This window comes from Pelodiscus sinensis, chromosome 7 (genome assembly GCF_049634645.1).
Source record: "Pelodiscus sinensis isolate JC-2024 chromosome 7, ASM4963464v1, whole genome shotgun sequence".
Lineage (NCBI taxonomy): Eukaryota > Metazoa > Chordata > Testudines > Trionychidae > Pelodiscus > Pelodiscus sinensis.
Genome location: NC_134717.1, coordinates 22,869,085 through 22,896,001, shown reverse-complemented (window position 1 = coordinate 22,896,001; position 26,917 = coordinate 22,869,085). Strand labels below are relative to the sequence as shown.

At 40.5% G+C, this 26,917-nt stretch overlaps 1 protein-coding gene across 4 annotated transcripts in view; it reads left to right on the top strand.

Moving 5' to 3' along the window:
• Nucleotides 1-24,389, top strand: part of QTMAN (queuosine-tRNA mannosyltransferase) — a 349,427-nt gene extending 325,038 nt beyond the window's left edge. For 3 of the 4 annotated variants that reach the window (XM_075933319.1, XM_075933320.1, XM_075933322.1), the window contains one exon: nt 9,142-9,243. In XM_075933319.1, coding sequence (XP_075789434.1) covers nt 9,142-9,228 — 87 coding nt within the window. In that variant the 3' untranslated portion in view covers nt 9,229-9,243. Of the gene's footprint in view, nt 1-9,141; nt 9,244-24,338 lie in introns of those variants that run through there. The other variant, XM_075933321.1, reaches the window with a different exon arrangement.
• The last annotated feature ends 2,528 nt before the right edge of the window (nt 24,390-26,917 follow it).

Sequence of the window (26,917 nt, the reverse complement as noted above, 5' to 3'; positions counted from 1 at the left end):
TAGTTTTACTGGAAAAGCACTGATGATTTTACATGAGATCGTCAGTGCTTTTCCGGAAATTCAAGCGACCAGTGTAGACAGCTGGCAAGTTTTTCCGGAAAAGCAGATGATTTTCCGGAAAAACTTGCCAGTCTAGACACAGCCTTAGAGTGTGGTTCAGAGGCAGGTTTCCATGAACTTTGGGCCTCCCCAATACAGGAAAGCTTTGGCCCTCAGCTGGGCAATAAGCCAATTTAAGAGGAAGATTAGCCTACTATTGCATTAGTCTAAAATGGAAAAAAAAAAGTGAAGGTAGCTTCAGCTGAAAGGCAATTTCATGTCCCTGACTTATATTTCCTACAAAACTTTGAACTATGGCTCCTGGTTACAGTATCTCATTCTGTCAATGTCAGATGCCATTGTCTTAAGTCTCAGTGAAACATTATACAGTGTGGAAGAGAGACTGTAGTTATTGTTATTGTATTATTATGTCGCTGAGTCCTGTAATGCTTGCAATGTGCTAGCCATTGTACAAACATATCACCCTATAATCTTTACAGAGGTTAAGAGAGGCAAGACATCTGCCTTAAAAAGATTACCATCTGTCTTTGGTGAGTATGAAATATGAAAAGGACTGGCAAAGGAAGAAATCTCAGGAAAATCAGGATGGGCTAACCCTAAGATCGTGACTTTGAGTGACAGGGAGGGGACTGGAATTATGGAGTTCTGTTTTGGAAGCAATTCAGGTTTTCCTACATTCAGTGTAAGGAAATAGCAAGATAGCCATGAGGAGATGGAGAGCTAAGAAGAGCTGCAGCCTGGATAAGGGAGGGTTACTGATGTCAAATGGCTATGCACGTAATTCACTATTTGCCCACCTGTCAGTAACCCTGAGAAGAAACTTCTCCCATCTGGAGGAAGAGAGGCATGATGCAAGCTAACCAAGTGCAGAGGTAGGGTGGAATTCCAGATTCTACCCTTAGGTGGCCACATGGACCTTGCGGTAGCATGTAGTAAACATGTAGCTACCCACTATTGTGAAAGGCAGGCTACATGCACACTCATGGAGAGCAGCTGCACATAATAGAAGGCCAGCAGTGCAGATATGGAAGGCATTGCTTGGGCGTATAGATATCTATGTAGAGTATATACCTTAGGGTTCCAACATGTAGCACATTCTGCTCACCTAAGCAGTGCCTCCTGTACTGCTGTTTATACATGTGCAAGCTGGGCATACAGGTCTGTACTGTGCATGCCACCATAAAGACCTACCTATAGATGCAATCTGTCAATTGATCTTTTTCTCCTTGGGCCTCAGTCTTGCCAGGTCATGGAGCTCCTATGGGCTTGGTGCTTCAGAAACATCAGCACCCATGACTGAGGCCTTAGGGCAAGTATATATGCATTACATCAGGGAAACATCCGTTCAATTTTTCCACATTGTACCCTGGTTCCGGATATATTAGTTTGTCAGATAGGGATGTAAGTGACTAGTCAACTATCTGATAAGCTTTTATGCTAGTCGCTCCGCTCCCCCCTTGCTGCCTCTATTAGAGGCAGCAAGGGGTGGGGGAGCAGGAGCTGGTGATGGGTGGAACTGGCTTAAAAGCCAGTTCCCCCTAGCACCATCTCTGCGGGGGCGGGGGGCAGGAGAGTAGCGAGGACCAAGAGGCAGGGGAGTTGTGGGCTCTTAATACATTTAAAAGGCGTAACTGCAGCAGGGTTCACTCCCAGGGCCAGGAGCTAACCCCACTGCAGCTTCCCCGCTTATCGACTAGTCAATGGAAAATCCATCGACTCGTCCATTAGTTAATTAGTCTATATTTAACATCCCTAATGTCAGCCTTGCTGGGCCCCTGAGCAAGGTGGGGCAGACCCTGCTCCACACTCCCAGAAGGGGTGGGGCCTCAGGCTGAAGGGGCAGGGATGGGACTAACCTCCCTCAGGCAGCCCTGAGCTTGCCATGCCTCCTTAGGCAGTCATGAACGCCATCTGGAGTGCACCATGCAGGGCTCCAGCAGCAATTTAAAGAGCCCAGGTCTCCGGCCGCTGCCATGGTGGCAGTGGGGAGCCCCAGGCCCTTTTGAATCACTGGGCCCTGGGGCAGTTGCCCCTTTTCTCCCACCCTGTCAGCAGGCCTGTGTCATAACAGAGTCAGACAAAGCTAGTGAGAATGAAAGATGACATATCTAATGACATAAGATAAGAACAAAACACCAAATACATAATATTAACTTCTAATGGCAAAGGATCCAATCCTGCTGGAGGCTGAGCACTTCTCCCACTGTCTTAAGTGGACATAAAGGGTGAGGTCATCCAGCCCCTTTCAGGCTCAAATGATACAGGCAGTCCCCGGGTACGTACAAGATAGGGACTGTAGGTTTGTTCTTAAGTTGAATTTGTATGTAAGTCGGAACTGGTACATATTGTAGGGGAAACTCTAGTCAAACATTTCTCCAGAGCTCAGTTTTATTCTCCCACACCTCACTTCCCTCAGTCCTTTATTCTCAAGCTGAAGTGTCTTCTGAGAAAAGCCGCTCCGCGTCTCCCTGGTCTGCTGGGGGAGCACTAGCTTGGCGTGTCCCTGGTCTGCTGGGGGGAAGCAGCTAGTGCGGGGTTGCCTCACCCCATTTGTAAGTAGGGGTCTGATGTAAGTCGGATCCATGTAACCCAGGGACTGCCTGTACTGTCATTTGGACTTTAAGTGAAAGCAAGACAGTTAATAAGCTTACTTTAGCACTTACTGAGAATTGAGGACAGCTGACCTCTGACCTGCAGAAACCCAAGCTAGTTTAAGAATCTGCCTCTGAGAGAGCACCTATGAATACTGACAGTGTCAGACTGAACCCATGCTCTCTGGCACAGAACCTTTAATGGCTGCTTTAGAAATGCCGGTAACAAAGAATTCATTTCTTTTGTTTCCATTTCCAGTTTTATTAGGGGCCAGGTTTGTGAAGTCTTAACCTAAAATATGCAATTTTTCAATTTGTTTGTATTTAAAAGAAAAATAAAGGAAGCTGGAGTTTCATGTCTCTGTTCTGGAATATATTCTTTTTCCATCAGGCTTTCAGATTTTCAGTAGTGTCCTAAGAAAATCCTAAGGTCAGCAAAACTCTTCATGTTGAAGTGTTTAGCTAACAGAACATACTGTATCAAACCCCAAAGATTTATGTACAGATTACGTTCCACATTTCATGTAGTGCAATTCTTTAGAAAAATTTGTGTAACAGTGGTGTGTCGATGCTATGAACAGATACATCTAGCACCAAAATGTTCAATATGATGAACAGCGTTGCAGCAACCACATATAGTGTGATCATATTATAATACTGTTTGATGCAATAGTTTGTTTGATCAGTTACAAGTGATGAGTATCATATCACATCAAACAATACGATACAGTCTCATTGTATAGAATTATGGCTGCTGTCAATCAGCATAAGGCTTACTCCTTAAAATACCACCTTTGGGGAACAGGATAAAATGATAGCTACACATGCATTAATAAATAAGGTGTTGCATAAATTTCATACAGACCTGTTGAGATTTTGTTTCTCTTTGATATCTAAAGCCATTTTTTTTCATGTTAAACACAAATGTGGTCAAGAGTATACACCACGGTTGGAAAACCTTTTTTTGGTGGGGGATGCTGACCCACAGAAAAATCAGTTGAGGGCTGCACACAAGTGAGAAGCAAATAATATAAAATAAAATAAAATAAAAAAGTCCAAACCCTCACTCAATAATGTGGCCCCTGACAGAAGGAGAGACACTCCCCACATTCTCCTCTCACAACAGAGCTTCGCTAGGTCCAAGCTAGTAGATTTTGTGTGCTCCAGCACTGGGGCTAGGGGAGTGAAGCATGGGTGTGGGCTCCCCAATGCAGGGGGGGAGCCCCGAGCCTTGGGGGCTGCATCCAGGCAAGCTGGGGGCTGCATCCAGCCCCCGGGTCTTAAGTTCCCTACTCCTGGTAAACACGGTTTATGTGAATGGCAGAGAAGGGCTCTGTATCCCTTTGAACCATGTTTGCAGACCTTCTGACAAAAAATGTATACTTTAAGTTATGCATTGTATTTTGGGGGAAACAGCCCAGAATATATCCACTTATCTTCTTTTTGGTGTAACTTCTCTTCTTCTAGCTTCCCATTGCTCTTAGGAGAGGAGAGTCTGGCTCTTGAAAGTGCACTTTTGTTTAGTTGCACCTCATCTTTATTATCCTATTTGGACTTTGGGAGGGCTTTCTTTGATTTACAGTCTCTTCACTGGGTTTGATGTATTCACATTGAAGGAGGGTTGTACAACCCTTTGAGATTAAAAGGTCATATAAATAACAATATGGATATCGTTTAGGTCATTGCACACTGTAGTAGTACCATTTTCATACACAGGCTGGTATAACATTGGCCTTTGATGGAGATTCAAATATAGCATGTGAATAATTCTGAATGAAGGTATTTTCTGTTGCTCACAGTGTTGGGCCATGTCTTATTCTGTGTTGGGCCATGTCTTACGCTCATACATATGCATTGATTTTCCATGGCATTGCTTAGAGCAACTAGGCAGAATTTGGTCTGTTGCATTATGTAAGTCTAAGCACTAATAGTAGACAAAGACATGTTGATCGTTTTCTGGTTGGACAGCAGCTGTTCAGAGACCAGAGGTATCAGAGTGAAAAGCTAAATTTCTGTTATTGTCAACAGCTGATTGAGTTGCATAATGGTCTGCGGCTTCTTCCATCTTTGGAGGTGGGAACTCTCTGCTCTCCAAACTAAGCAGGGTTAGTATCTGAATGGGAAACTCAGAGGAAACCCTAGGGCTATGTCTACACTGTAGGCTTCTTGCGCAAAAACTTACAGAACGTCCACACTACAAGCCCGTTCTTGCACAAGAAAGTTTATAGTAGATCGTCAGAAGAGAGGGCTCTTTGCGCAAGAGTTATTCTTCTCTCCATGAGGAATAAGCCTTTTTGCACAAGGGCTCTTGAGAAAAAAGGCTAGTGTGGATGGGAACAGAGGTTTCTTGCGCAAGAAACCCCTAAGGCTAAAATGGCCATCAGAGCTTTCTTGTGCAAGACTGTGTCCACACTGCCATGTACACTCTTGTGCAAAAGCATATCTCTTGTGCAAAAGCACACGGCAGTGTGGGTGCACTCTTGTGCAAGAACTCTTGTGCAAAAAGTTCTTGCACAAGAAACCTGCAGTGTAGACATAGCCTAGGTGTTTTACTGGAACTAGTGATGGTGAGTCAATAGGTGAATAATTTCCCTCTGATGAGAATAGAATCAGTATCCAAAAATGAAACTAAGGAGTAACATGAGGAAGTGGGAGTAAGGAGATGTGGGATTAAAGAAGAGTTACAGTTGAATTTGAGAAGGTCAAAACTATGACATTCATTTTCTAGTTGGTTATGGTGAACAACTTTCTAAATCATATTAGCTTCAGCCTCTCTGAAAACTGAATGAAAATTACTGACTAGATATTCATAATTTTTAAAACTTCTGAAACAGTTTTTGTTAAACTTGGTTTGGACTTAATTGGAACAATCTGAACTCAGATGCTCTCTTTACATTTTAGTATCTTTATAATAAAAAAATAATTTGCACTCCTTTAGAGTCCTCCGTTTGAGAATTCCACAATGTTTTTCAAATGTATGTCTCATAAGCCCACTGAAGTAGGTAATTATCACTAGCGTTGTTTTACAGATGGGAATAGAATACAGATCTCCTGCCCCCCAGTGATGTCATTTTGCCTCCCATTTAATTCTAAACTTTGTAATTTCCTTAACTATGAAATCCATCAGGTGCAAGTGAAGCTGACTGATTCAAAACTAAAAAGCATCAAGTCTCTCACATTCCAGGCCTTTTTAGGTCTGAGATAATCTATCAAGAATAAGTTAAAAAATAAAAAAATCAATTTGTTGTCTTTAAAGATTCATAACTTCATATCAACTGAAGAGATTTTTTTCAAACTTGGCTTGTTTCATAGATCTCATCAAGACTTAAAAATAAAATCTGAAGTTTCAAAATGCCACTGTGTAATTTACTGCATGAATAGAATTAAGTTAATATCCAGATCACCTCTGGCTATGGGTTTATCAAATCATCCAGACTATGAAGGAATGGTTCTGGACAGTGTTTGGACAGAAACCTCCACCAAATACCATGCTGTGGGCATCAGTTCATTACTGATTCCTAGAAATCCAGTACCATAGCAAAGTGTTAAGAAGTAGAGTGATGTTGGAGATACTTCCTTGCAAATGAGAAGTCAACAGTGGGATTTATCTTTTATGTTTATTAGTGATTACAAAACACTTTTGCTAAAGTAATGGCATTATTCCTAGTATGCTGATTACGTTTAGTTACATTTAGCAACTTGCAGACTCATTTGCATGTGGTATTCTTCATTGATTATGAAAAACTAATGTGCAGTATTGTTGTTCAAAGTGGTGGCACTTATGCACAGGGCAAAATGATGTTACATAGGCTGTTAAACCCTTGGGGTCTTTGAAATGAAAGATGCCAATGTAAAGTGTTCTTCTCATTTATGAACACCATAACCATTATTCTTAGTTATAAAAATGAGACAGGACTATACCCGGTAGTATGCAATAGTTATTCAGTAATTAAAGGGTTAGCAGCATTGGTATTGAGGGAGTGAGCGTGGATCTCATTCCTACAAATATATGTTAAGCTTTCTTTAACTTTAGTCAGATTTTTGTGTGATTTCATTGCAAAGAAAGCTGTCAACATTCACTTTGAATACTTACACCTAGTTTTCTGGGGTTTCAAGCCCACTTTTAGAGTATGCAACCCCAATTCTGTAGCTGCATAACTTACCAAACCATCAAGATGGATGTCATTTCTTGAATGAAAGACCACTTCAAGCTAACTTTGTCCTTACACTGCCCCATCACCATATACAAATGTCAAAGAATGCATCCTCACAGCACCCCTGTATGGTAGGGAAGCATTATTAACACTACTTCACAGACAGGAAACTGAGATGCAGTGTGACTAACAGCCTGATTCTGATACCATCTGTGGGACTTGGGGTAAGGTGCTACTCGCAGGGAGAGAGGGTGTCGGAATGCGGCTCTAAGTGACTTAGCCAAGGTCCCAGGGAGTTTGTGCCAGAGCTCTGAACTCAATCCACATCTCCTGAGCAGTGCTTTAACCATGAGGACATCCTGCATACATTGCATGGATTACACAATTTACTATGCCCTTTCCTGTGTAAAATGAGCACAAATCTGAAATGCTTCTGCAAGTGACTTCCAAAATCAAGCTTTTCAATGCATAACCCCCTCTTTTTTGGTGCTAGAGACCTCAATGAGTTAAAACTGGAGGAGCTGAATAGAAAGGGGTCAGTTAATAATCTATATCTAAATCCCAGTCCCAGATTTTCTTTTTGAAACATGCTGCACAACTAACACTTTGACATTTTGGCAATATGATGGGGAAAAAAGCGGTGCCAGCTGACTGATGAGTACCCATCCTTTTTAATTAATTGGGTTGAAAAATGTCTTGTGTCAGTTTGAATTTAGGAGCTCATTCAGCTGTGATTTTCAGGATAAATATATATAGATATATTTAACTGTATATTTGAACAACCAAGCATGAAACTCAAATTATATATATATATATAAACACACACATTTTTCAAATACAGATGGTAGCTAAAGATATATCAGGTATTATAGAATAGCATATAATGTTCTGTTGTACAGTCCTTATGATTTATAAACACATATGCTATAACACAAATGCATGTGTGTGTATTCATATATACATATATGGCTATACAGATGTGTTTTTTAGTTTTTAGCAGAATAATAGATTGTTCTTTAAATTAAAACAATTTAATTGTCTGCCTTCTCTTAATGGAATCAGTTTTGATATGCTCTTTGTTCATTCCGTTATAGGCTTCAATCTAAGGGTTCTTTGTATTAACTTTTTAAAGTTACATTACAAAGAGGTTTTAAGATTTCCCAACAGGCTTTTATTTAACCAGCGCTTTTGATCTCAAACCTGCTGGGGCCTAGTGAAATCCTTACCAATTCTCCAGTAACTCCTCACTACTGGAATTTGAAAAGACCCACCTGAAGGATTTAATTCACTGTATGGCTTCAGCCATCCTTTAGATTGTTCTATTCATGCAGTCAGTGAGGGGGTCTAGGGCACCCTTTGTGATCCTCTAAGTAGCCTAAGGTGCCCTTTGCATAAGTTGGTCTCCTGAGGAAATAAAAATCAGGAGGACACAAACCTATATACCTTATTTCCTGCTATCTTTACTTAAAGAAGGAGCACAGGGGGTCTGCTTAACATCCTTTGCTACCTAAATACCTTTTGGACATGAGAACTCAATGAAAGAACTTTCATTGCATCCATTACCCTACTGCGGTGCATAGCAAATTAAATTTAAAAGGGTACATTTTCCCTTACAGCTATTTCTATCATTTTCTTTAAAATTTCAATTTAGTGTCTAGTGACAGAATATTCCATAATGTACTTTAGAACTGTATAACACCAATTATGCTAACTGTGAACATTATTTCAAAAGAATTAGAGTTATATTAAGTTATAGACAAACCATTGGGGAAAAGGTCAGGTTAGAAGTAGGGGGAAAAAAGAGCTATGTGATAATGCTTAAAGCAGTGTCAAGAAGTGAATGCTCTTTTTTTTTAATCCCTATATTTTGCATATTGCACACTGAGGAAATTTCTCTTTTTACTTTGTCTTCATTATTTAAGGAGGGAGTATCCATGTTGCCATGTTATTTTACATCTAAAGTCTCTCAATGTAAGACTCACTGTGGAGTCTAACGGTTGTGCAGAAACATTATTTCCTCTGGCTTTTAGAAAGAGCCTAACAAATACCTGAAAGGCTCCTGTCTTTTTTATCTATAGTTTGTTACTGTATAGTCAGTATTCAGGCAAAAGACTGGTTAACAGAGCTATCTTAAAGAATATAATAAAGAGCAATCTTTATTACACTAAAGAGTATAATAAACCATTAGCTACATTGTTCTTACTCTGCAATTTTGGGTTACCTATTTTTATGAATTACTGTATCACACACTATATGACTGTTACTTGTATTCTGCATCAGTTTTCCAAGCAATTATATAAATTCCTACATTTAAATCTTTATCTTTTATATTTCAGCTCACTGTTAATGTAAAATGTCTCCAAATGATAATGCAACAAAACCTCAATATACCTTCTCTTCCAACTCCTCTTCTGTTTTTCTAAATTTCAAAGACAACTCTAATATGTAAGTTTTGATCCATACAATGTTTTATTTAGATGAATAAAATATATTCTCTCATTTTTTGTTTTGTTTTGTTTTGTTTTAAACAACAAATCTCTTTCCTGTCTCGTCTCCCCTTCTCTTACACACACTGATTTAAAACATTCATTTAGAATTTTGCAAAGTTCTGTTGTTTTGATTTGCAGAGATTTCTGGCAAATCTTGTTTTGTTTGTTTGAGGGCCCAAATCTCTATGAATGCTGAATGATTAAAAAACTTCAGAGTTAAATTCAGATGAAACTGGCTTTCATAAATCAGTCACAGCTCACTTGAAATGTGGTCTAGGCCTTGGCCTCACTTGGTGTTTGCCTGGTGAAGAATGCATCATACAAATACTATTCTAGCCATAAAACTACTATCCATAAAACCCAGTCCTATACCTTAGTATCTATGTGTAGAACAGCTATAAAATTAATTTGAAAATGGCCTTTCAATTAAACAGAAAATTTCATGAAAAAGTCTTATTTTTGGTTAAAAATGGATTTTTTTCTCAAAAATCAGAAAATTGAATGCTGAAAAAACTCTCAAGTTAAAATAAATTTTCTCCTAGGTTTTTTTTTTGGGGGGGGGGGGGAGCGAGAGGTTCTTATGAGCATCGGGGAAAAATGCATCACATGTTTATTTTTATAAAAACATTTCATAATGGATAAGAATTCCAACTAGCTCTACCCATGAACTGTAGTGATACCATGCTAAGGATGTTATTAATTGGACATAAGCTATCAGACTCAAATCAGCACCGAGACTTGTGTACAAACTTGGACATCTCAGACACAGTGTTTCAGAGTGAACCCATTATTCAGAGAGATGTAAACCACAAACACCAGATCTTTATTCTAACAATTTCAGGAAGAGGTGTGTGAAGTGGACTAAGGTTTCAGTAGGGACCTATTTCTGTATGGTACTAAAAAGACTAACATCAAAATTTAAAACAGGGTGGGGAGGAAGGAACTCTATATCTCTACACCCTTGCATCATGATTGCATATGTGTGTTGGGGGGGAGGGCACACACATACATAATGCAAAAGTGGCGAGGAGTCCAGTGGCACCTCCTAGGCTAACCGAAGTGTTGGACCATAAGCTTTCGTGGGCAAAGACCCACTTCGTCAGATGCATGACATGCATCTGACGAAGTGGGTCTTTGCCCACGAAAGCTTATGGTCCAACACTTCGATTAGCCTAGGAGGTGCCACTGGACTCCTCGCCACTTTTGCAGATTCAGACTAACAGGGCTACCCCTCTGATATATAATGTAAAACAACACTTATTCCCAAGACTTTTATTCATAGTAAACAGCCAGAAAAACTCCAGAAGTGCCATATTTGTTAAGTTCAAGAGGAGAAGAATACTTTGACTCAACAATGTCCTCTCTGTACATGATATTCATTGTTGTACAAACACACTTTGCCAAAGACCTGAAGCTGATTTTTTATACGCACAATGACACCTTGCTTTAGCTAAAGACACAATATTATGGTCAGGAGCCACGTACTCTTGAAGTCTATTCACAGTTCTGATACTGCCTCCCGCTGTGACCTATGGTAAATAACTTAACCTGGTGTCCTCAGTATCCTCAATAAAATGGGAGGCCTTAATACTTCTCTAGCAGGATAACAGTACTTAATACTTACCTAATTGGATGATAATACTTACCTACATACCTCACAGGGGTGTTGTAAGGATTAATTAGTTAATGTTTGTAAAGTGCTTTGGAGATGGAAAGCAGCACATAGTGTAAGTGCTAAGTGTTATTACCAGAGGACAACATCAAGACCTTAAAATGGATAATGATAGAATAAGAGATCAGACAAATTTTAATATAAGGTGTGATTGTTCAAGGCAACAGATCATGAAATTACTATTTAATGGTGATTTTTAAAAAGGTTGGGAAACAGAAGGCAGTGGCAAATATTCTGAAAACATTTTAGCTATTTTTTATAAATGACACACAAGATAACTGGTCATCTGGTAAGTTATAAGGAAACTTTCCTGAATGTTTTAACCTCTTATTGTTTATTTTGATCTCAGTGGCCAAACTGTACTTCTAAGCACTACATTTTCTATTAAAATAGAAAATATAAGCCACTTTCTTAAAGTCAGCAGTATGGAAATGACTCTCCTTTCACTTCTAATTGGGAAAATGAGGAACAATAATAGCAGAATCAGGTGAGTCCCATATTTCTATAGGGCCTAAAATATGAATCTGGATTTTTTAAAATGCTTCATAAAATATATTAAACTTAGCATTTTATTATGATACACAATCATAAATCATTGTGCTTTGTACTGGATATTGTTTATGACATGGTGATTCAGAAAAGTCTATTTATACATAGGTCTGATATACTATACACAGTATTCTTGCTTTCACATAAGCAAACTTTATAAGATTTTTTGCCTTTAATTTTTGTTTGTTTCTTAATGTGAAGTTTGTGCAAGAAATTGACTTTATGACTATCAAAGCACACATTTTTATATTTTTGCAATTACAAATATTCAGATCTCTTGCCCTCTGATGTCAGAGAGAATTCTCACAAATTCCTGAAATCTGTTAAAGTGCAAAGCAAAGTGCTTAAAATGGTATGTTGTGCTTTGGCTGCTCATGTTAAAAAGACTGTACATTTTCATTTGGATCTGTACAAGAAATTTGATATACTGCTGGGCTGATCATCAGGATTTGGTTGGCTCTATGGCTAGTTCTTACATTTCTACATCAAGCAAACACAAGAATGGATAACACTTAAAATAAAACCTACCCCAAAGCCTTGCTTATGGCTATCATGTTATTTTGGAATGTAATAGAGAACATTCCTTCTAATCAAGGGTGAGTCAAGGAAAATGGCATGCAGAAGAGTGAGGCAGCCAAACAGAAAACTTGACCCAACACCAAACTCATTGTCAGTTTCACAGCTGCCATAATGACCAATGAGACCTTAGGGGAAGCCAGCCAGGAAGTCAGGTGCTGTTGCTGGAAAGAATATGTTCCAGATTAATTGGCATTTGGCCCTTCAGCTGCTCTGCAAGCCCAGTGTGGGCCCGTGGGTGTTGGATCCAGTGCTGGACCACAGAAGGAGGGTGAACTGAAGTAAGACTGACATTGTCAACAGCAAGCTTGTCAAGTTAGTGCTGATAATATATTTTTGTGTGACAATCATAAATAGCTGCTGCTTTGCCATTGGACTGTTTCTGAGGGGAACTGGAGGCAAAGGGGTGCTTTTTAAAAATAACTAGTTGCATAAAGGCAGACATAATTTATATGCTTGCATATTTTGAAGTATACTACTTTGCTAACTCTTTAGCATTACCCAGGACATAATGTAGTGCCCCAAATGGAGAGGACAGCTACTTCCAGCACCCAGAGCTCCAGGGTTTAGGAAGGTGAAGGAGGGTGTGAAATTCAACTTTTAGGGCTCAATCATCAAGTGAATTAGCACAGTAGTAAGTGCACCTAGGGGTGAGCCAAGGGACTTTATTACACTGGGCTGTCTTCACCCATCCTGGTGCTGCCCAGGAGATGGATTGGCTCCCAGCACATTTTGGAGGTGCCTCAAGTCTGCTCTGAATTGTACTGATTTGTAATGGTGTGTTCTAGCCACATCCTCTCCCGCTCCTGATATAGCACACCACGTCCCCTTCACTGGAGAATCCAGGAGAGCATTCTACAGTCAAATGCACAAACTTTACACAGACAATGATTCCCTCCACATACTTGTGTAAGTGTAAGATGAGCACCTGGCTAGAAAGTAATTATTTTGGCGCTAATGGGGGGGAAAATCCATGTTTGCTGGCAACTGCAGTGGCCAGGCCAAAGAACTAGAATGGAAACTGGATGGGGAAACTGGTCAGAGGTGGCAGGAAGATTTAGCAGCTTGTAGGTCAAATGTCTTCCAGAGGATAGTAGGAAAGTTTAGCAGCTGGAAGGAAATATTCAAGGGATGTTGTGAGAGGGTCTAACAGCTCCAAAGGAGGCTTTAGGCACTGATCAGATGAGTTAGTGCAAGTGGCAGAGCAATTGAGGAGACTTGTGGCAATGCTGGGCCTTTGGAAGGAAATTGGAGAGTGTTGGGCACGAGTTGGCAGCTGGAATGGCTGAAGTCTGGATCCAGAAGCATGTGGAAGAAAGAGGTATTGCAACTGTGCTTGCCAGCTAAATGAGAAGGTCCCTGCCACACTGAATGTGGGCAGGGGAGTGGCATTTTAGTGGAGCTTTGGATCTGGCCCTTTTGATGGTGAGTATGTTTGCACACATGGTCTCTGTGTAGTTTTCTTAGGCTTAAGAGGCTGAATAACAACCTTCATTCTGAATGACCCTGATTTTGGTGGGTTAAATCAGACCTTTCATTACATTTTTACCCCAACAGCTTCCCTTGAGAGACCACTTCTGTACTCCTCAGACCTGTTGTGAAGAAGGGGAATCTTTACAGGTGAGCCATTGGCATCAGAATGGCAGCTACTGAGGTGACTTTCTCTGTACCATGGCATTGCCTGGGTTTGTTTCAATAAGGATTCTGCAGCATCCAAAATGGGTCAAATGGTGCAGCTAATAATGCACAGTATTCTTGCTATAGAATATCTTGGCTGTGGACTAAAATCATACCAGGCCTTGGGTGCAATTCCATGGCTCACTTTATATTGGGATTCAGCCCAGTCAAAGTCAGTGGGTGCAAAGGAGGCAGTTGCTCCTGGGTCTAGTATTCCAAAAGGGCCCACAGTGGCATCGGCCGGAGCCCTGGGCCCCTTAAATTGCCACCGGAGCACCTGGCAGCCCACTCCAAGTCGCTCTTAGGGATGCCTGGGAGGTGGGGATGTGGCAGGGTGCACTCTAGGAAGCACTGAGGAAGGGGTGGTATGCCATGGTCCTGGCAGTGCCGAGGGCCAGCTGTCTGCCCCTGCCTCCTCTGGGATCACTGAGTCAGCTGCACACCTTGCCCAGAGGCCCGGAATGGCTGTCAGCCCCTCCCTCCCCCCGGTCTGAATAGCTGAATTAGAGAAAAGAGGAGGAATGGTGGAATGCTTAGGGCAGTAGCATAGCATTTGAGAGACTTGACTTCAAATTGTGTTCTGCCACACATCTCCTGTTTGAACTTGGGCAAATCAGCTAGCCTCAATTGCCTCAGTTTCTTCTCTGTCTACCAGGGTTAATGGCCATGCCCTACCTCAGAGGGGTGTTGTGAGGATAGATATATTAAAGCAAATGAAGTATTCAGATACAATCATGATAAGGGGCATATAACTACCCCAAAAAAGATTAATGTGGAAGATGGGGCTCAAATCCTGGTTGTGTGAATCTCATTCTCATTCCCATCACAGAAGCAATTAACTCTCTTTCTGGTTTGTATTTGTTTCTGGAGCAGACTGTGAAAACCATTTTTTTACCAGACGAGACAGCCATGTTTTCTACCCAGAGAAGTTTATATCTAAAATCAGACCAGAGACAATCTGAAACAGGTGCTTGTGTGTGACATAACAGGGAGTCAGTGGGCTGGCAGAACTGTATAACAAAGCTTGTAGGACGTTTAGCTGCACTGTGCCTGGCTCTTCACAACACCATTAGTCTCACATTTTAACAAGTATTAAGTTACATCCTGATTTTCAATTAAAAAGAAACAATAGGATATATTGACACAGGTCTGCAATAGTCACTTCTTAAAAACAAGACAACAGTACTAAGCTGGAGAGGTTATCTGTCATGCCCAAGATTGCATGGAAAGTCTGTGGCAGAGATGGCAATTGAACCCCAGTTTTCTGAGTGACAGGACTATACCTTACCTACAAGATCATTCTTGTTTCAGCCTTAGCCACACCTGTTAGAGATAAGCTTGCCCTTCAGTTGCAAAGTGTTTGCACTGTTGTTATTGAATGTGGATTTCTTTCTCATCCCAGAGGATGAAGGTGAGAGTTTGAAGAGTAAGGATGAAGTTTCCTAGTTCGATCTTCAGAAAATAGTTTTCTGTTAACCATTACTTTGCATTTTTCCTTCCTTACAAAACAACTAGGTTTAAACAGTAAGCTCCCCACAGTGAAGGACACCTGTATCTGCTGGTCCCATTATGTGGCTAAACTGAAAAAGCTTTACAGCTGTCTAAATTAGCATAATTAAATCCACATCTATTGAAAAACCTCAATCATCTCTTTCCCTTTCACATGCAGATAGTGGCATTTGTCTAAGGTGCTAAGTAACAAAGGAACTTTGTAACAGTTGAAGACCTGGCTGAAAGGAAGAGTAATAGGATTTGTATATTGTCCCATGGTTCACCTTAACACTAGTGGAAATGATTAGTGGTAGCTGTTCTTCCTTAAGAGGTATGGCTGCATTTTGCATTTCAATTATGCTAGTACACAGGAGCCTGCATTAGAGATGCACATTTTACAACATGCCCCTGCTTCTATTGCTCCTTTAGACCCTATTAATGGGGGTAAACAAAGCCTGGCATTCTGATTTGGTCTCTTCCCCACCCCTTTCTTTTTTGTTTTGTTGTGTTTTATGTGGGGAAGCCCCAGTGACACCAGGATAGTAACAAAGCTGCACTGTGTGGGGCTAGCAAAGAGAATTCCTCCAGATGAAAACTGACATGGGGTTCAGGGGTTAATTTCTGGAACAGGCGCATTTGCATACAAATGAAAAATGATGGAATTTCTGTTCTCCTAAATTTTCAATGTCATCAGCATCAAACAGCAGTCAGTGCTCCCTTGCTGTTTGAAGAATATTCATTACTTCAGAAGAAGGGGCACCTTGTTTGGTATTAATCTCCTCTGCAGGTCAATGGCTTAATTTGCTAAACTTCATCTGAAGTGCCATTCACTTCCTGAGTTCTCTGCTATTCTTTGTTATTTTTCATAACATGTCCTTAATACATTTTATGTGTAAAAGGATACACACATCTCCAGCATGCCAGAAAGAGAGGAGAGGGACTTTTTTTTTAAATTTGCTTTCATTGAATTCCTAAACCACTTGGCATTCTCCTGTGTCAGTTGTACCATATTTTGGTGTGTGTTTCTCATAATTCATAAACATTTTTCAACAAAAAATGCCTACTTTAATGGGAAAACAGACATTTTTCTTTCAAAATTGATGCATAAAAGGACATCTGTTGTCTTGTGCAACAAGGTTACAGGGTATCAGGCTTCTAATAAAAAGTAACAAGTGAAAAAGTGATTAATTCCCCCAAAGAAAACCATAATATTCGTTTAGTCCTTATCTATGGAAATTCTCAACTGAAAATGCAGTAGCTGAGGAGGTACTTAGAAAAATGAAATGTTATTTCTTATTTCCCCATCGTCCTCTATGTGTCTATGTAAGGGCCCCGAGGAACCCATTTTCCCAGTTTTTGCCCTTCATGGCTACCTTCATTCTTTCTGAATAGGTTTGTATGGGATTCTTTTCAGAGGTTGCCAGTGTTACTCCTTCCTGGTATTCTTGAGCAGTGAGTCTCAAACTGTGGTCTCTGAACCACTGGTTGTCCATGGAATACTTGCTCTTGGTACATGGAGAACTTAGCAGTCACTTGATGCTGGCTCTCATCCTTGTTTTCAGTTACTAAAATACATAGAAGACACCTAATGTGCATTCAGTTCTTTTTTAGTATTATTTTTCCATGTAAGAAATTGCTGATATATCCCCAAATATGTCATGTGATGCAGAACAACAGGACAGATGATTCGTGAGATCGTGAAAAAGTCTGCTTTGGAACTCTTCTCCAAAATATGAAATGTTTTGCCTTAGTTGCACCCCCACTTTCTGCTGACCTAATAGAAAAGAACCAGAACTGGTCCTTTCAAAGAATGCCTATACAACAGCATCTCACCAGAACATCCCCAAAAGAACTACTTGAAGTAAAAGACAGCTCCCAAGTCTTAAGGATACAACATGCAGGTTAATAGGAGGCTACGAAGAAAAATAGTTAGAATCCCACTCTTCCCAATCCTGTACTGGAGCCTGAACAGTCTGCACTCCATGCACTTAGGGAACGCAGTGATTATTCAGTGTGAGTCACTCCTCAAGACCGAAAGGAACTTTAAGGCTCCAGTAGTGTGCTTCCTACTGTAACTTCAGATTTTTGCATATAATGTCTATAACAAAGTTCCAATTAAGGACTTTCACTATAACCCCTTGGTTTCACATGCTCGTAGTTATCTGAAAATTTCTGGCTGGAATTTTTCATTTGTTCCCAGTCACAGTGAATTGTTTTGGAATCTATTTTTCAGTTGTAGAAAGGTGAAAACACCCATCGCTTTACCCATTTTAAGTCCGTATATAATATGGGTTTTTTTGCACACACAAAGCTCAAAGGACAAAATTCACCATGTTGGACACTCACATTAGAGGCAGAGACCCTGCCTCCAGTCACTCTGCTCCAGCCACACTTTCATTATTTATCCACAGTGGAACAGCTTCTACAGACTGAGAGTAAGAGAGTCTACATCAGATTATGCAGTGCCCAGAGGTTAAAAAACTGCCCTGACAGTACAAGAACAGAGCAGAGAACAGGGCAGAGAAGGACTGTCTCTCACATACGGGAAGAATACTCTGATTACTGGGCTAAAATGTACAAGGTGATCAGTGCTGCTATCTCCTCTGGCCATATTTTGAATGGAAGCAGACCCATTAGGCATCCTCTAAGAACACCTACTAGATTATGCCTCATATTCACCATAGATGGCCATTTTGCCTCTTTTCCCCTCATTTGGGGATCACTCTGGGTCTTAGGCAAGAGACAAGAGTCTGCAGAGATGGTGAGTGAACTGCTGGCAGGGGGAGGCTAGCAACTGGCCCCACCGCTTCTCCCTGAGGCCTGCCCCTTCTGCCTCCCACTGGAATTCAGAGCCCGGAGGCTAGCCCTCCCAGCACCAAAGCACCTTGAAGCTGAGTAATATAGCACCAGTGTCTGTGTAACTCACACTCCTACTGGTCGTGGTATTCTGATCCATCTAGTGGCACCAAGATCACTTAGAGAGAATAATGAGTCTGCTCTACAGCCTTAGCTACAAGCCAGCTGGCTCTTAGCTCATGTGGCAGAAACTCCAGAAATCCCAGGTTCGATTCTGCTCTCTGTGGACCAGGGCCTGCAGGCACTACATGTGGAGCATTAGAACGCCAGCAGGGCAGGCAACATGGCCTCAGCCCCGGAGGGTAGCATTGGGAGAGTCAATAGGGAGGATAGGTGGCCCAGCTGCAGCACCAGTCATTGGGAACACAGGAGGGTGGGTGAGGCAGCTGCAGCGTCTCCAGCCCCAGAGCATAAAAAGGGCAGGTGAGGTGGCTAGAACTACCATACCTGGAGAGCCCCAGAGGAAGCTGGAGGGGGCAGCCTGGGGCAGAGCAGGGTGGGGCCATGCCTGGCTGTTGTGGAAGCCTCTCCCAGGTTATGCAGCTTGCTGTCCCTGGGTGTCTGGACACCTTGAGAGAGGCAGCAGTGAGCATACCCGATATCACAAACATAGGCACCAAGGGGCCTTTTACACTGAGTAGCTTAGATGCTGAGTTTAAGCAACTACAGAGTTTCATAGGAGTCTTGGAGATCACAGTGGAGCCAAAATGGGGACTTATGTGCCTAAATGAGTATCTTAGACACCTGTGTTCTTTCTTGGTTCCCAGCCTGTGTCTTTATATGTATTTGTACAGTATCCTGAACAATGGGGTTCTGGTTTTGCATGGGACCTCTAGGTACTACAGCAGTAACAATAATTAATAATGTCTAGTGGTAACTGGTGCTCATGTTGGGGCTACATTACTAAAGGCAACATTAGCTTAGCATTGTAGATAAAAGGCTAGACCCTCCCAGGTCTAGCTAATCTTCCTTTCACACAGGGCTTCAGGAAGGGAAAAAGTAACTTTGTGCTTCCTTTAAACCACCCATATCCTGGAGCTGGCTGACACCAGTTAGAGCCACCATGCTCTCATCCTCTCTCCACTGGTTGGGATGGCATAAAGCTAACTGTGCTGGCCCTCTGCCATCTGGGGATATCCCTACCCCAGGGCAATTCTTGGATCACTGGACAAGCCAGCTTTGCAAAGCAGCTGCTTTGGGAGCCAGAATCCATCTCATTATCTACAGGGAATGTTTTTAGTATAAAAAACTTCTGCGATAGATGGAGTTGAATGTAGAAATATGTTCTGCACTGAAATGTCTGTGAGCCTGCAGAGCTGATAGGCTCCTTTCAGCTTAGCTTTTTTCCTGTGGAGTTTACAGTCACAGCAAGAGCAAATCATGGGGCTGACAGGTGAAGCTAAGAAAGTGTTTGTAAAGTCAGTCTTCTCAAGAATTCCAGTTTAAAGAATGGGTAAGTTCCTCCAGCAAAGAATACAGATCATCTAAATTACCTGCACCTAGCAGCACTGGACTTCTCAGGATTTTGTCTCAAAACAAAACAAAACTATTCTCTAAAACTAACATGAATATAATGTTAATATTGCTAATTAAGGACCAGATTCTGTCTCTCTTTCTTCCTTTGAGTTTACCCCATTTTATGAATATTGCTAGTAACATACATGGGGCAATTTACAAAATAAGGTACTACTTATATGAGTGTGGATATTAGAATTTGGCACCAAATGCTCCAAAGATAGGGCTCAGATTCTTAGTTGGTGTGAATAGCTGTAACTCTCTTGAAATCAATGGAGCTATTCTGATTTATATCAGGTGAGAATCAGGTCAATGATACAATAAACTTAAGTTTTCATAAGCCTATTAACTTAGCCATATTACAAATGTGTTGCTTTAGAAACATGTATATTATTATACAATCATTATGTTGCTCAATATCTATACTATGAAGCACACAAGATATGCAGTCTGGCCAAGGTAGGATAACTTTGAGAATCTTAACTTTAACATTGCATGATTTCTGAGCTATAACATTTGTAAACCTAATGTTACACTAGCATACGTTTTTTGTAAATTTATACATACTCAAGTTTGACTTTTATCTTGAGGTTTACGGCACCTTAAGCAACAAGAGAAAAGCACTCATCTGTTTATGAGAACTTTTCAGCATTTCTGATAAGTTTTTCACCAAGATATTTGTTCTTCAGTGGTGGCTTGCTACAGGGTAATTCTGAGACAACAAACAGAATATTTCAAAGCCCAGATGTCCTGTTTAGACAAGGGGTTTTATATTGATTAGAATCTGCTTTCACCTATCATCATGTAGTATATATCACAAAGACATAATTAGAAAATTTGGTACAATATTTAGTCCTAGTCCCTGTGTGCCAAAATTGTTTGACTAACAAGAAACTGGAGCTTGTTTGCATCCCAGTGTGTTGTGAAATGCAAACTTCAAAGAAAATATTATATCTCCCAACTCCAGCTCGTGAGTGTCTTGGAAGTATAATACAGAAAGGCTTAACAATCCCTGATGAGGAAAGGGCAATTTGACACTGAAACTACTGTTAAATCACCATTGAAACACTGGTAGGCAAAGAGTGCTTATTAGATAAATATAGCGAAAGTCTCTGATGTCAGGGAGAGAAAATGCACCCATGTCATTGGAAAAATCGCAATGCTGGACAAATGCATGTATTTAAAAAAAATCTTACACAAAACACAAAAATCTACATATTTGCCTTATAGATTTTCAATAAGACTGGTCCCTCTCTTCAAAATAAAATGTTAAGATTTGCAAAACTTCTGGATGCCAGATTTTTAGACAAAAAGCATTTTTTTCATCAAATTGTCAGTGTCTGAATTTCATCACAATCTGTTCAGCTGTTTAGGTTGCAGGCAGGCGTAAAACATAGTTGGTGAGTGTGTGATTGTACTTATACATATTGAACGGGCTCTGCTTTAATCTCTTGATGAGGAAAACTCTGTACATTTATATACATCTGTAGTCTCAATGGCATCTAGAAGTAGCATAGAAGCAAGCAGAAAGTTCAGAAATTGGGGTGGGGGCAGAGAGGGCAATAAAATCTCTCTCACCTGTTAATGATCACAGAACTTTTAGCAGCCTATTCTTATCATGATAAGTTTCCGTTTTGGAATGATAAGAGTGTTTTTCTTTAATGTGTTGGCCTGGAAGACCATGTTACATACTTACGATTCCTGCAGAGGGGAAAAAAGAACAATATTTGCTGAAGACCATTTTGAATATATTTTCTTTAATTGCATTTATATTCCATCTTTACTATAAGGAACTTTTACTTTCTTTACTGATGTTAATTAGCTAAACTTCCCAGAACCTTGAAAATATGTTCTGTAGCTACCTCTCATGTCCATTTTTGAAGATGAATAAGTTTGCTCAATATTGCATAGAAAGTCATTGCCAGAGCTAGGAAGAGACCTGAGGGATAAAATCTCACTGATTTCAGAGAAGCTAGGGTGTCATCTTTGGAGTCATGGCTCTGACTAGGAAGTTATTTCAAGTGGAGCATCCATTTTGAAATAAGGGGCTGGTTATTTTGAAATAACTCCTGCTTTCCATGAGGGATAATGCTTATTTGAAAATAGTTATATAGAAATAGCGGTATTGTGGATGTTCAACTGCTGCTATTTTGTAATAACTGCTCCCCAAAGTTATTCAAAGTAATTACTCCCCAGTGGTTCCCAAGACTCTAAGTTGAGGTAGTGCGTCCACATTAAGGGAGCCTGCCTCGGATTAATTTTGAGGCTTTTCTGTAGTGTGGACATGATATTTCAAAATAGTTATTTCAAGAGTTATTATTGCAAAATATGCTATTTCAGAATAATTTCCTAGTGTAGACCTGCCCAGAGTTCCCTATTCTAAATACTTTACCCTTGATAGGTTGGGTTTTTGTTGATCATTACTGGTGTGGAGTATTAGATTAGAGGTGTTTTTTAAAGTGGCATTATCCATGACCCTATAGAAGGCTAAGAGGAACCTCTGCCACAGATGCAGGCGCAGTAGTACTAATGTGATACCACAGTTATGATTCTGTCAGAATTTCCTTACAAACATCTTTAAAACAATTATATCACAACCATATGAAAATACTCAGCTGAAGCTTGGCATACGAGGGTCCAGGAGGGACACTTTAGCTTTTGGAAATAATGGCTTCTGATTACCGTGGACAAGCATGGTGTGGTATGCAAATATACATTCCAGGTAGCACTGTAAAAATAGAACATGTGTCACCACTGTATCATGTGACAGAGGGACAGCACTATGTTTCGAGAGGGTCTCCCAGGCTTTTGGAAATGAGGGAAAATATTTCTGGATACATCTTTCTATTAATGCTATTAAATTTGTTTTCTTCTTAACTACAAGATTTCTTATCATATGCTGGGGAAACGGTATGATTTTTTTAAATATTTTTCTATGCAAGTCAGATCCCTGGATGTCATAAATCAGCATAGCTCCATTGAAGTCCCATGGATTGACATCAGCTGAAGATCTGGGCCTATATAATCTTTCCACAGAAGCTATCAGCATTTTTTAGCCATTTGGAGAGGGGAGGGATGTTTGTGTTAATTTGAAAAGTCCATTTTCAAACTGATCAAGTCCCAGTGACAGCAAGAACATAAATGTCTTAACATGTTTTCACCCAGGATACAGCTGGTTACTTTTCAGTGATTTTTTTTTTTGAATGTGGAATGATTGTGCTATGCTCTAGTCTCATGGGCGGCAGTATGATGAAGGAGCTGATATTCAGACATTTTAGTATCATATTGATGTCCCAAGAGGCTATAGCAGCTGTCTTACCTAATAGTGACTCTTCATTATTAAGCTAAGACAATGGATGTCCCTGCTTCTACCTTGTTGCAATCTCTGGGTTATCTCTGATAAATATTTCTCAATGTATCGTCATCCATGAGTCATTTGAAAGCAGAGATGTTGGTTATTACAAATACTTCCCAACACTGTGTTCTAGAATATCTGATTTGGAACTTGACTCTTTATTTCTGAATTCAACTTGGAAATGATTAAAATGCCATAGTAACTTTGGCTGTCTGTAACGTTACTAATAACTAAACTCTAAATGTAAAGCAGCTTTGCAAGACTACTCCAGTGTCATGTTACAGTGAATGGACATCATAATAAAGGTACAGTAAATTTGAAGCAACTTCATTTAATTGAATCTACATGTTATGTATATAAAGAAAAAACAAAACTATTTGCTGTATTTAAATGTGACATTTCAGTGATGTACCAACAGAGAGAATTTTGCTTGCAGAATTCTTTTAGCAAAACACTTCTGAGAATGTATGTATACAATTGTTTAAAAAAAAAACCACAGGGTTACTGACACAGATGCCAATTTGGTAGGGCATATGGAACATTTACACTTGCCTTTTTCATTCTTTCTTGCTGCAGCTGGTACTGATTTAGTATGTGAAATTTTACTAGCAGGAGTGCTAATCAAGATGGAGATTCTGTGAAGATGTAGTCATTTATGTAGGGGAGAACTATGGGTATCATTAAAAAGTGGGAGATCATCAATGGGAGGTACATTATCATTATCAACCTAATTTTTAAACTAAATAGAGAGAGAATGGTGCTGTTAGTATCACTTGAACAGCCGGAAAAGTGCACGTGTTTCCTGGTAATATTCAAGCCATCTGACAGCCACTGCATAAAGTTTTGGTGAGGAGAATTTTGAATCTACTCAGACTCTAGGAAGCAGAGGAGAAATCAGTGGTGATTGTTCTACCATTTTTCATAGTCGAGATGACAAGCTTTTTAACATTAAGCAGATGTGAGAGTTAAAATGGGATGAGACCAAAAACCTGGATCCATATCTCAGACCTATGTTTAGAATACAGGAATCAGTTCAAACCTACTTGTATAACAGTTGGGAAAATGCTAATGCCCAGCCAGATTTTGAAACCGAGTGTTTAGAACCAGGCTTTTCCTTAAATTCGTTACCTAGCTAAGGTGTTCAGATCTTAGTTATTGACTCGGGCCCATCTGTGACAATAGCAATCAAGATTATTTTCCATGAAGATGGTACAAAATATAGATTTCTTATCCAAAGAGGGGCTTTTAATTTAGACACAGTGTAAGACATCATGCTAGGGATTAGATATCTTTTCCTGCTAGGATTATTTCAGTGAACATAGTAACAGAATCACTTTTGTATGTTTTGTACAGGTGGCTCTGAGGTACGGGAGACCTGAATAATCAAAACAGACATCTCTGGCCTAAAGTGAGTAATGGTATAGTAAAAGTAGTGAGTTTTGTCCCGCGTGGAAAGCTGCCAGCTGCCCGAGCCTTCGGTATCAAATTCAAGGAGAGACATGACAGTGGCTTTGGAGTAGGATGTACATTCTTTTCCTCTACCTTCCCCATATAGGAAGGGAATTTCTATACTACACTGAGGACTTGGGGAAAGGAGGAAGCTTAGTATGACATGCTGGGTGATAGATTGTGCTCTGAAATGCCTGGGAACTTCTATCACCAGTAAATAGATAAAAACCTGCCTGGAACTATAGTGGAATTATACTCAACTTCTCAAGCATCAAGCTTCATATCTAGGTCTCTGTGCATCTCTGCAGGCTACTACACTTTGGCATAATAGCTGCTGATTTCTGAGGCAAAGTACTGGAGAACAAAAACAGAACAAAAATCAGTTATTTCAAGAGTGCTAGGAAAAAGCCACACTGATTCTAGTTTCCCAGATTATGCTGTCTACACCATGTTGTGGAAGGCAGCATTATTTCTCAGGATTTGGGCTTTTGTTCTTTTTAAAGAAATTGAGTTCTGACATGATACTATACTTCTGAATGGGAATGGCTGACATTCAGAGACAGGGGGCATATGGATAATTTCCCATTAAATACTGACAGGTTTCTGTGCATAGCATTTCTGGATTTCAGCTGGACATCAGGTTGGATTTTCAAAGGAACCCACATGAGTTAACTACCAAACTCCCTTTGGTAGTCTAAGATTTGGGAATCTAACTTCCTTGGGCTTATTGGAGAATATCAGTCTAGGTCTTACCAGTGCTTAATTTGTAGCAAAAGAGGTGCTGGCATAAAGGAAATAGGTGCCAGGCCTGAAGCAACCTTTTTACTTTCATAACTGATGTGACAAGCAAGGAGTTTCCAGGCTATGAACTACCCAGCCTAGAGCTGTCAGAGCTCAGCCCTGGTATGCCCAGGGAAAGATTAAACCAGGAGTGGGAACCTAAGGGCCAGCTTCCTTGGCTCCAGCCCCTGAGGCTTGGGGCTCCCCCCCCCCCCACTCCCCGCTGCAAGACTGGAGCATGCAAAATCTACTAACCTGGGTTCACCTACGCTCTGGTGTGCAAGAGGAATGTGGGGAGTGTCTTTCTGCTCCTTGGTCAGGAGCTCCTGACTGATTTTTTTGGTGGGTCAGCAGCCCCCAGGGTCCAAAAAGATTCCCCATCCCTGAAACAGTGGATATTCAACAGCTATCGGTAAAGGTTACCAGGTAACCAGCATTTTCTAGTTTTTCTATTAACGATAAGAGCAAGTGAAAACTGAAGACCAATTTCAGGGATAGAAAGAACCAAACCACGCACAAGTATTTTTAAAAGAGACATTGTGAACTCCATGAAGCATAATTTAGCTGCCTTGCAGGATGAGTAGATGAATCAACCCTGGTAGTTCCAGGGACTCTAGGTATTTCAAATCTGACACTTAGAGCACTAAAACTATCTCCTTCACAGGTCTCAGGCTTTTACATACCCATGTTTCAGTAGTCTAATTACAGCCCTGTTAACTACCAAAAGTATCTGCAGAGAAGGGTGAAGATTCTGATACTTGCTCTTAATCAAGAAGAAAAAGTGTGAGATTTTTCTCAGCCTGCCAGAAGAGGGGAAAGAGAGCAGCATACAACTGAGAAATCTAAGTAATTTCTGTTGACCGGGACATTTATTTCAGATGCTATCATCCAAACACCAAAAGAAGGGAGGAGAACACCCCTCTATCGTCACCGTAAACTGTTCAATCATGTTTAAATCTGAACCACTGTCAAGCAATGAAACACTTTCTCTAAACCTCCAGGTATGACATGGCAGCTTTATTTAACTGTTACCAAAATATTGTCCAGTTGCATCAGCTGCCACACGAGGCAAGAGCTGGTGCCTGCAGGATGTCACCGCTCAAATGCTATTTTAAAAGGAAATGCTTGCTGGTTTGGGAAAGAACTCAGAAACAAAGTGTTTGGGTAGCTAAGAGGGTGTGGTAAAGGGAAAGGAGAATCAATGTTTTCTCTGAGGCCTGAACAGAAGAGCTGAATTCTCTCCCTGGAAGTTTCCCACTCTTCAAATGGTTTTCTAGTGCTCACCAATACAAAAGGATTATGAAACATAAAAGAAAGAGCCATCAAGTGGCTTGTCCATTTCACTGAATGCAATGGTGGCTGTGAAAAGAAAGTGTACAACAAGCCATAATAATGTTTTCATTCTGTTAACTATTCAGAAAGGAGCTCATCTGTAGAGTAATGTTGGCATTTAAAGGTTAGTTTCTAGCAAGTTCCTATAAAGCTCTTGTCAGCAGGTGACCTCAGTGACTCATCTTCTCTCTCACATAATTCTCATAAAAAGCTATACTGCACCTTTATGAAACTGTTTACAGAAGAGTGAGGCGCGATCACAACTATGCAGAGAGATGTCATACTCGCTTCACCACAGACGTGTGGACCAGTGGTTAAGTATTCGATTACATGTCAGTCACAGCACATTAGGCAATCTTCCAGTCTGCCAG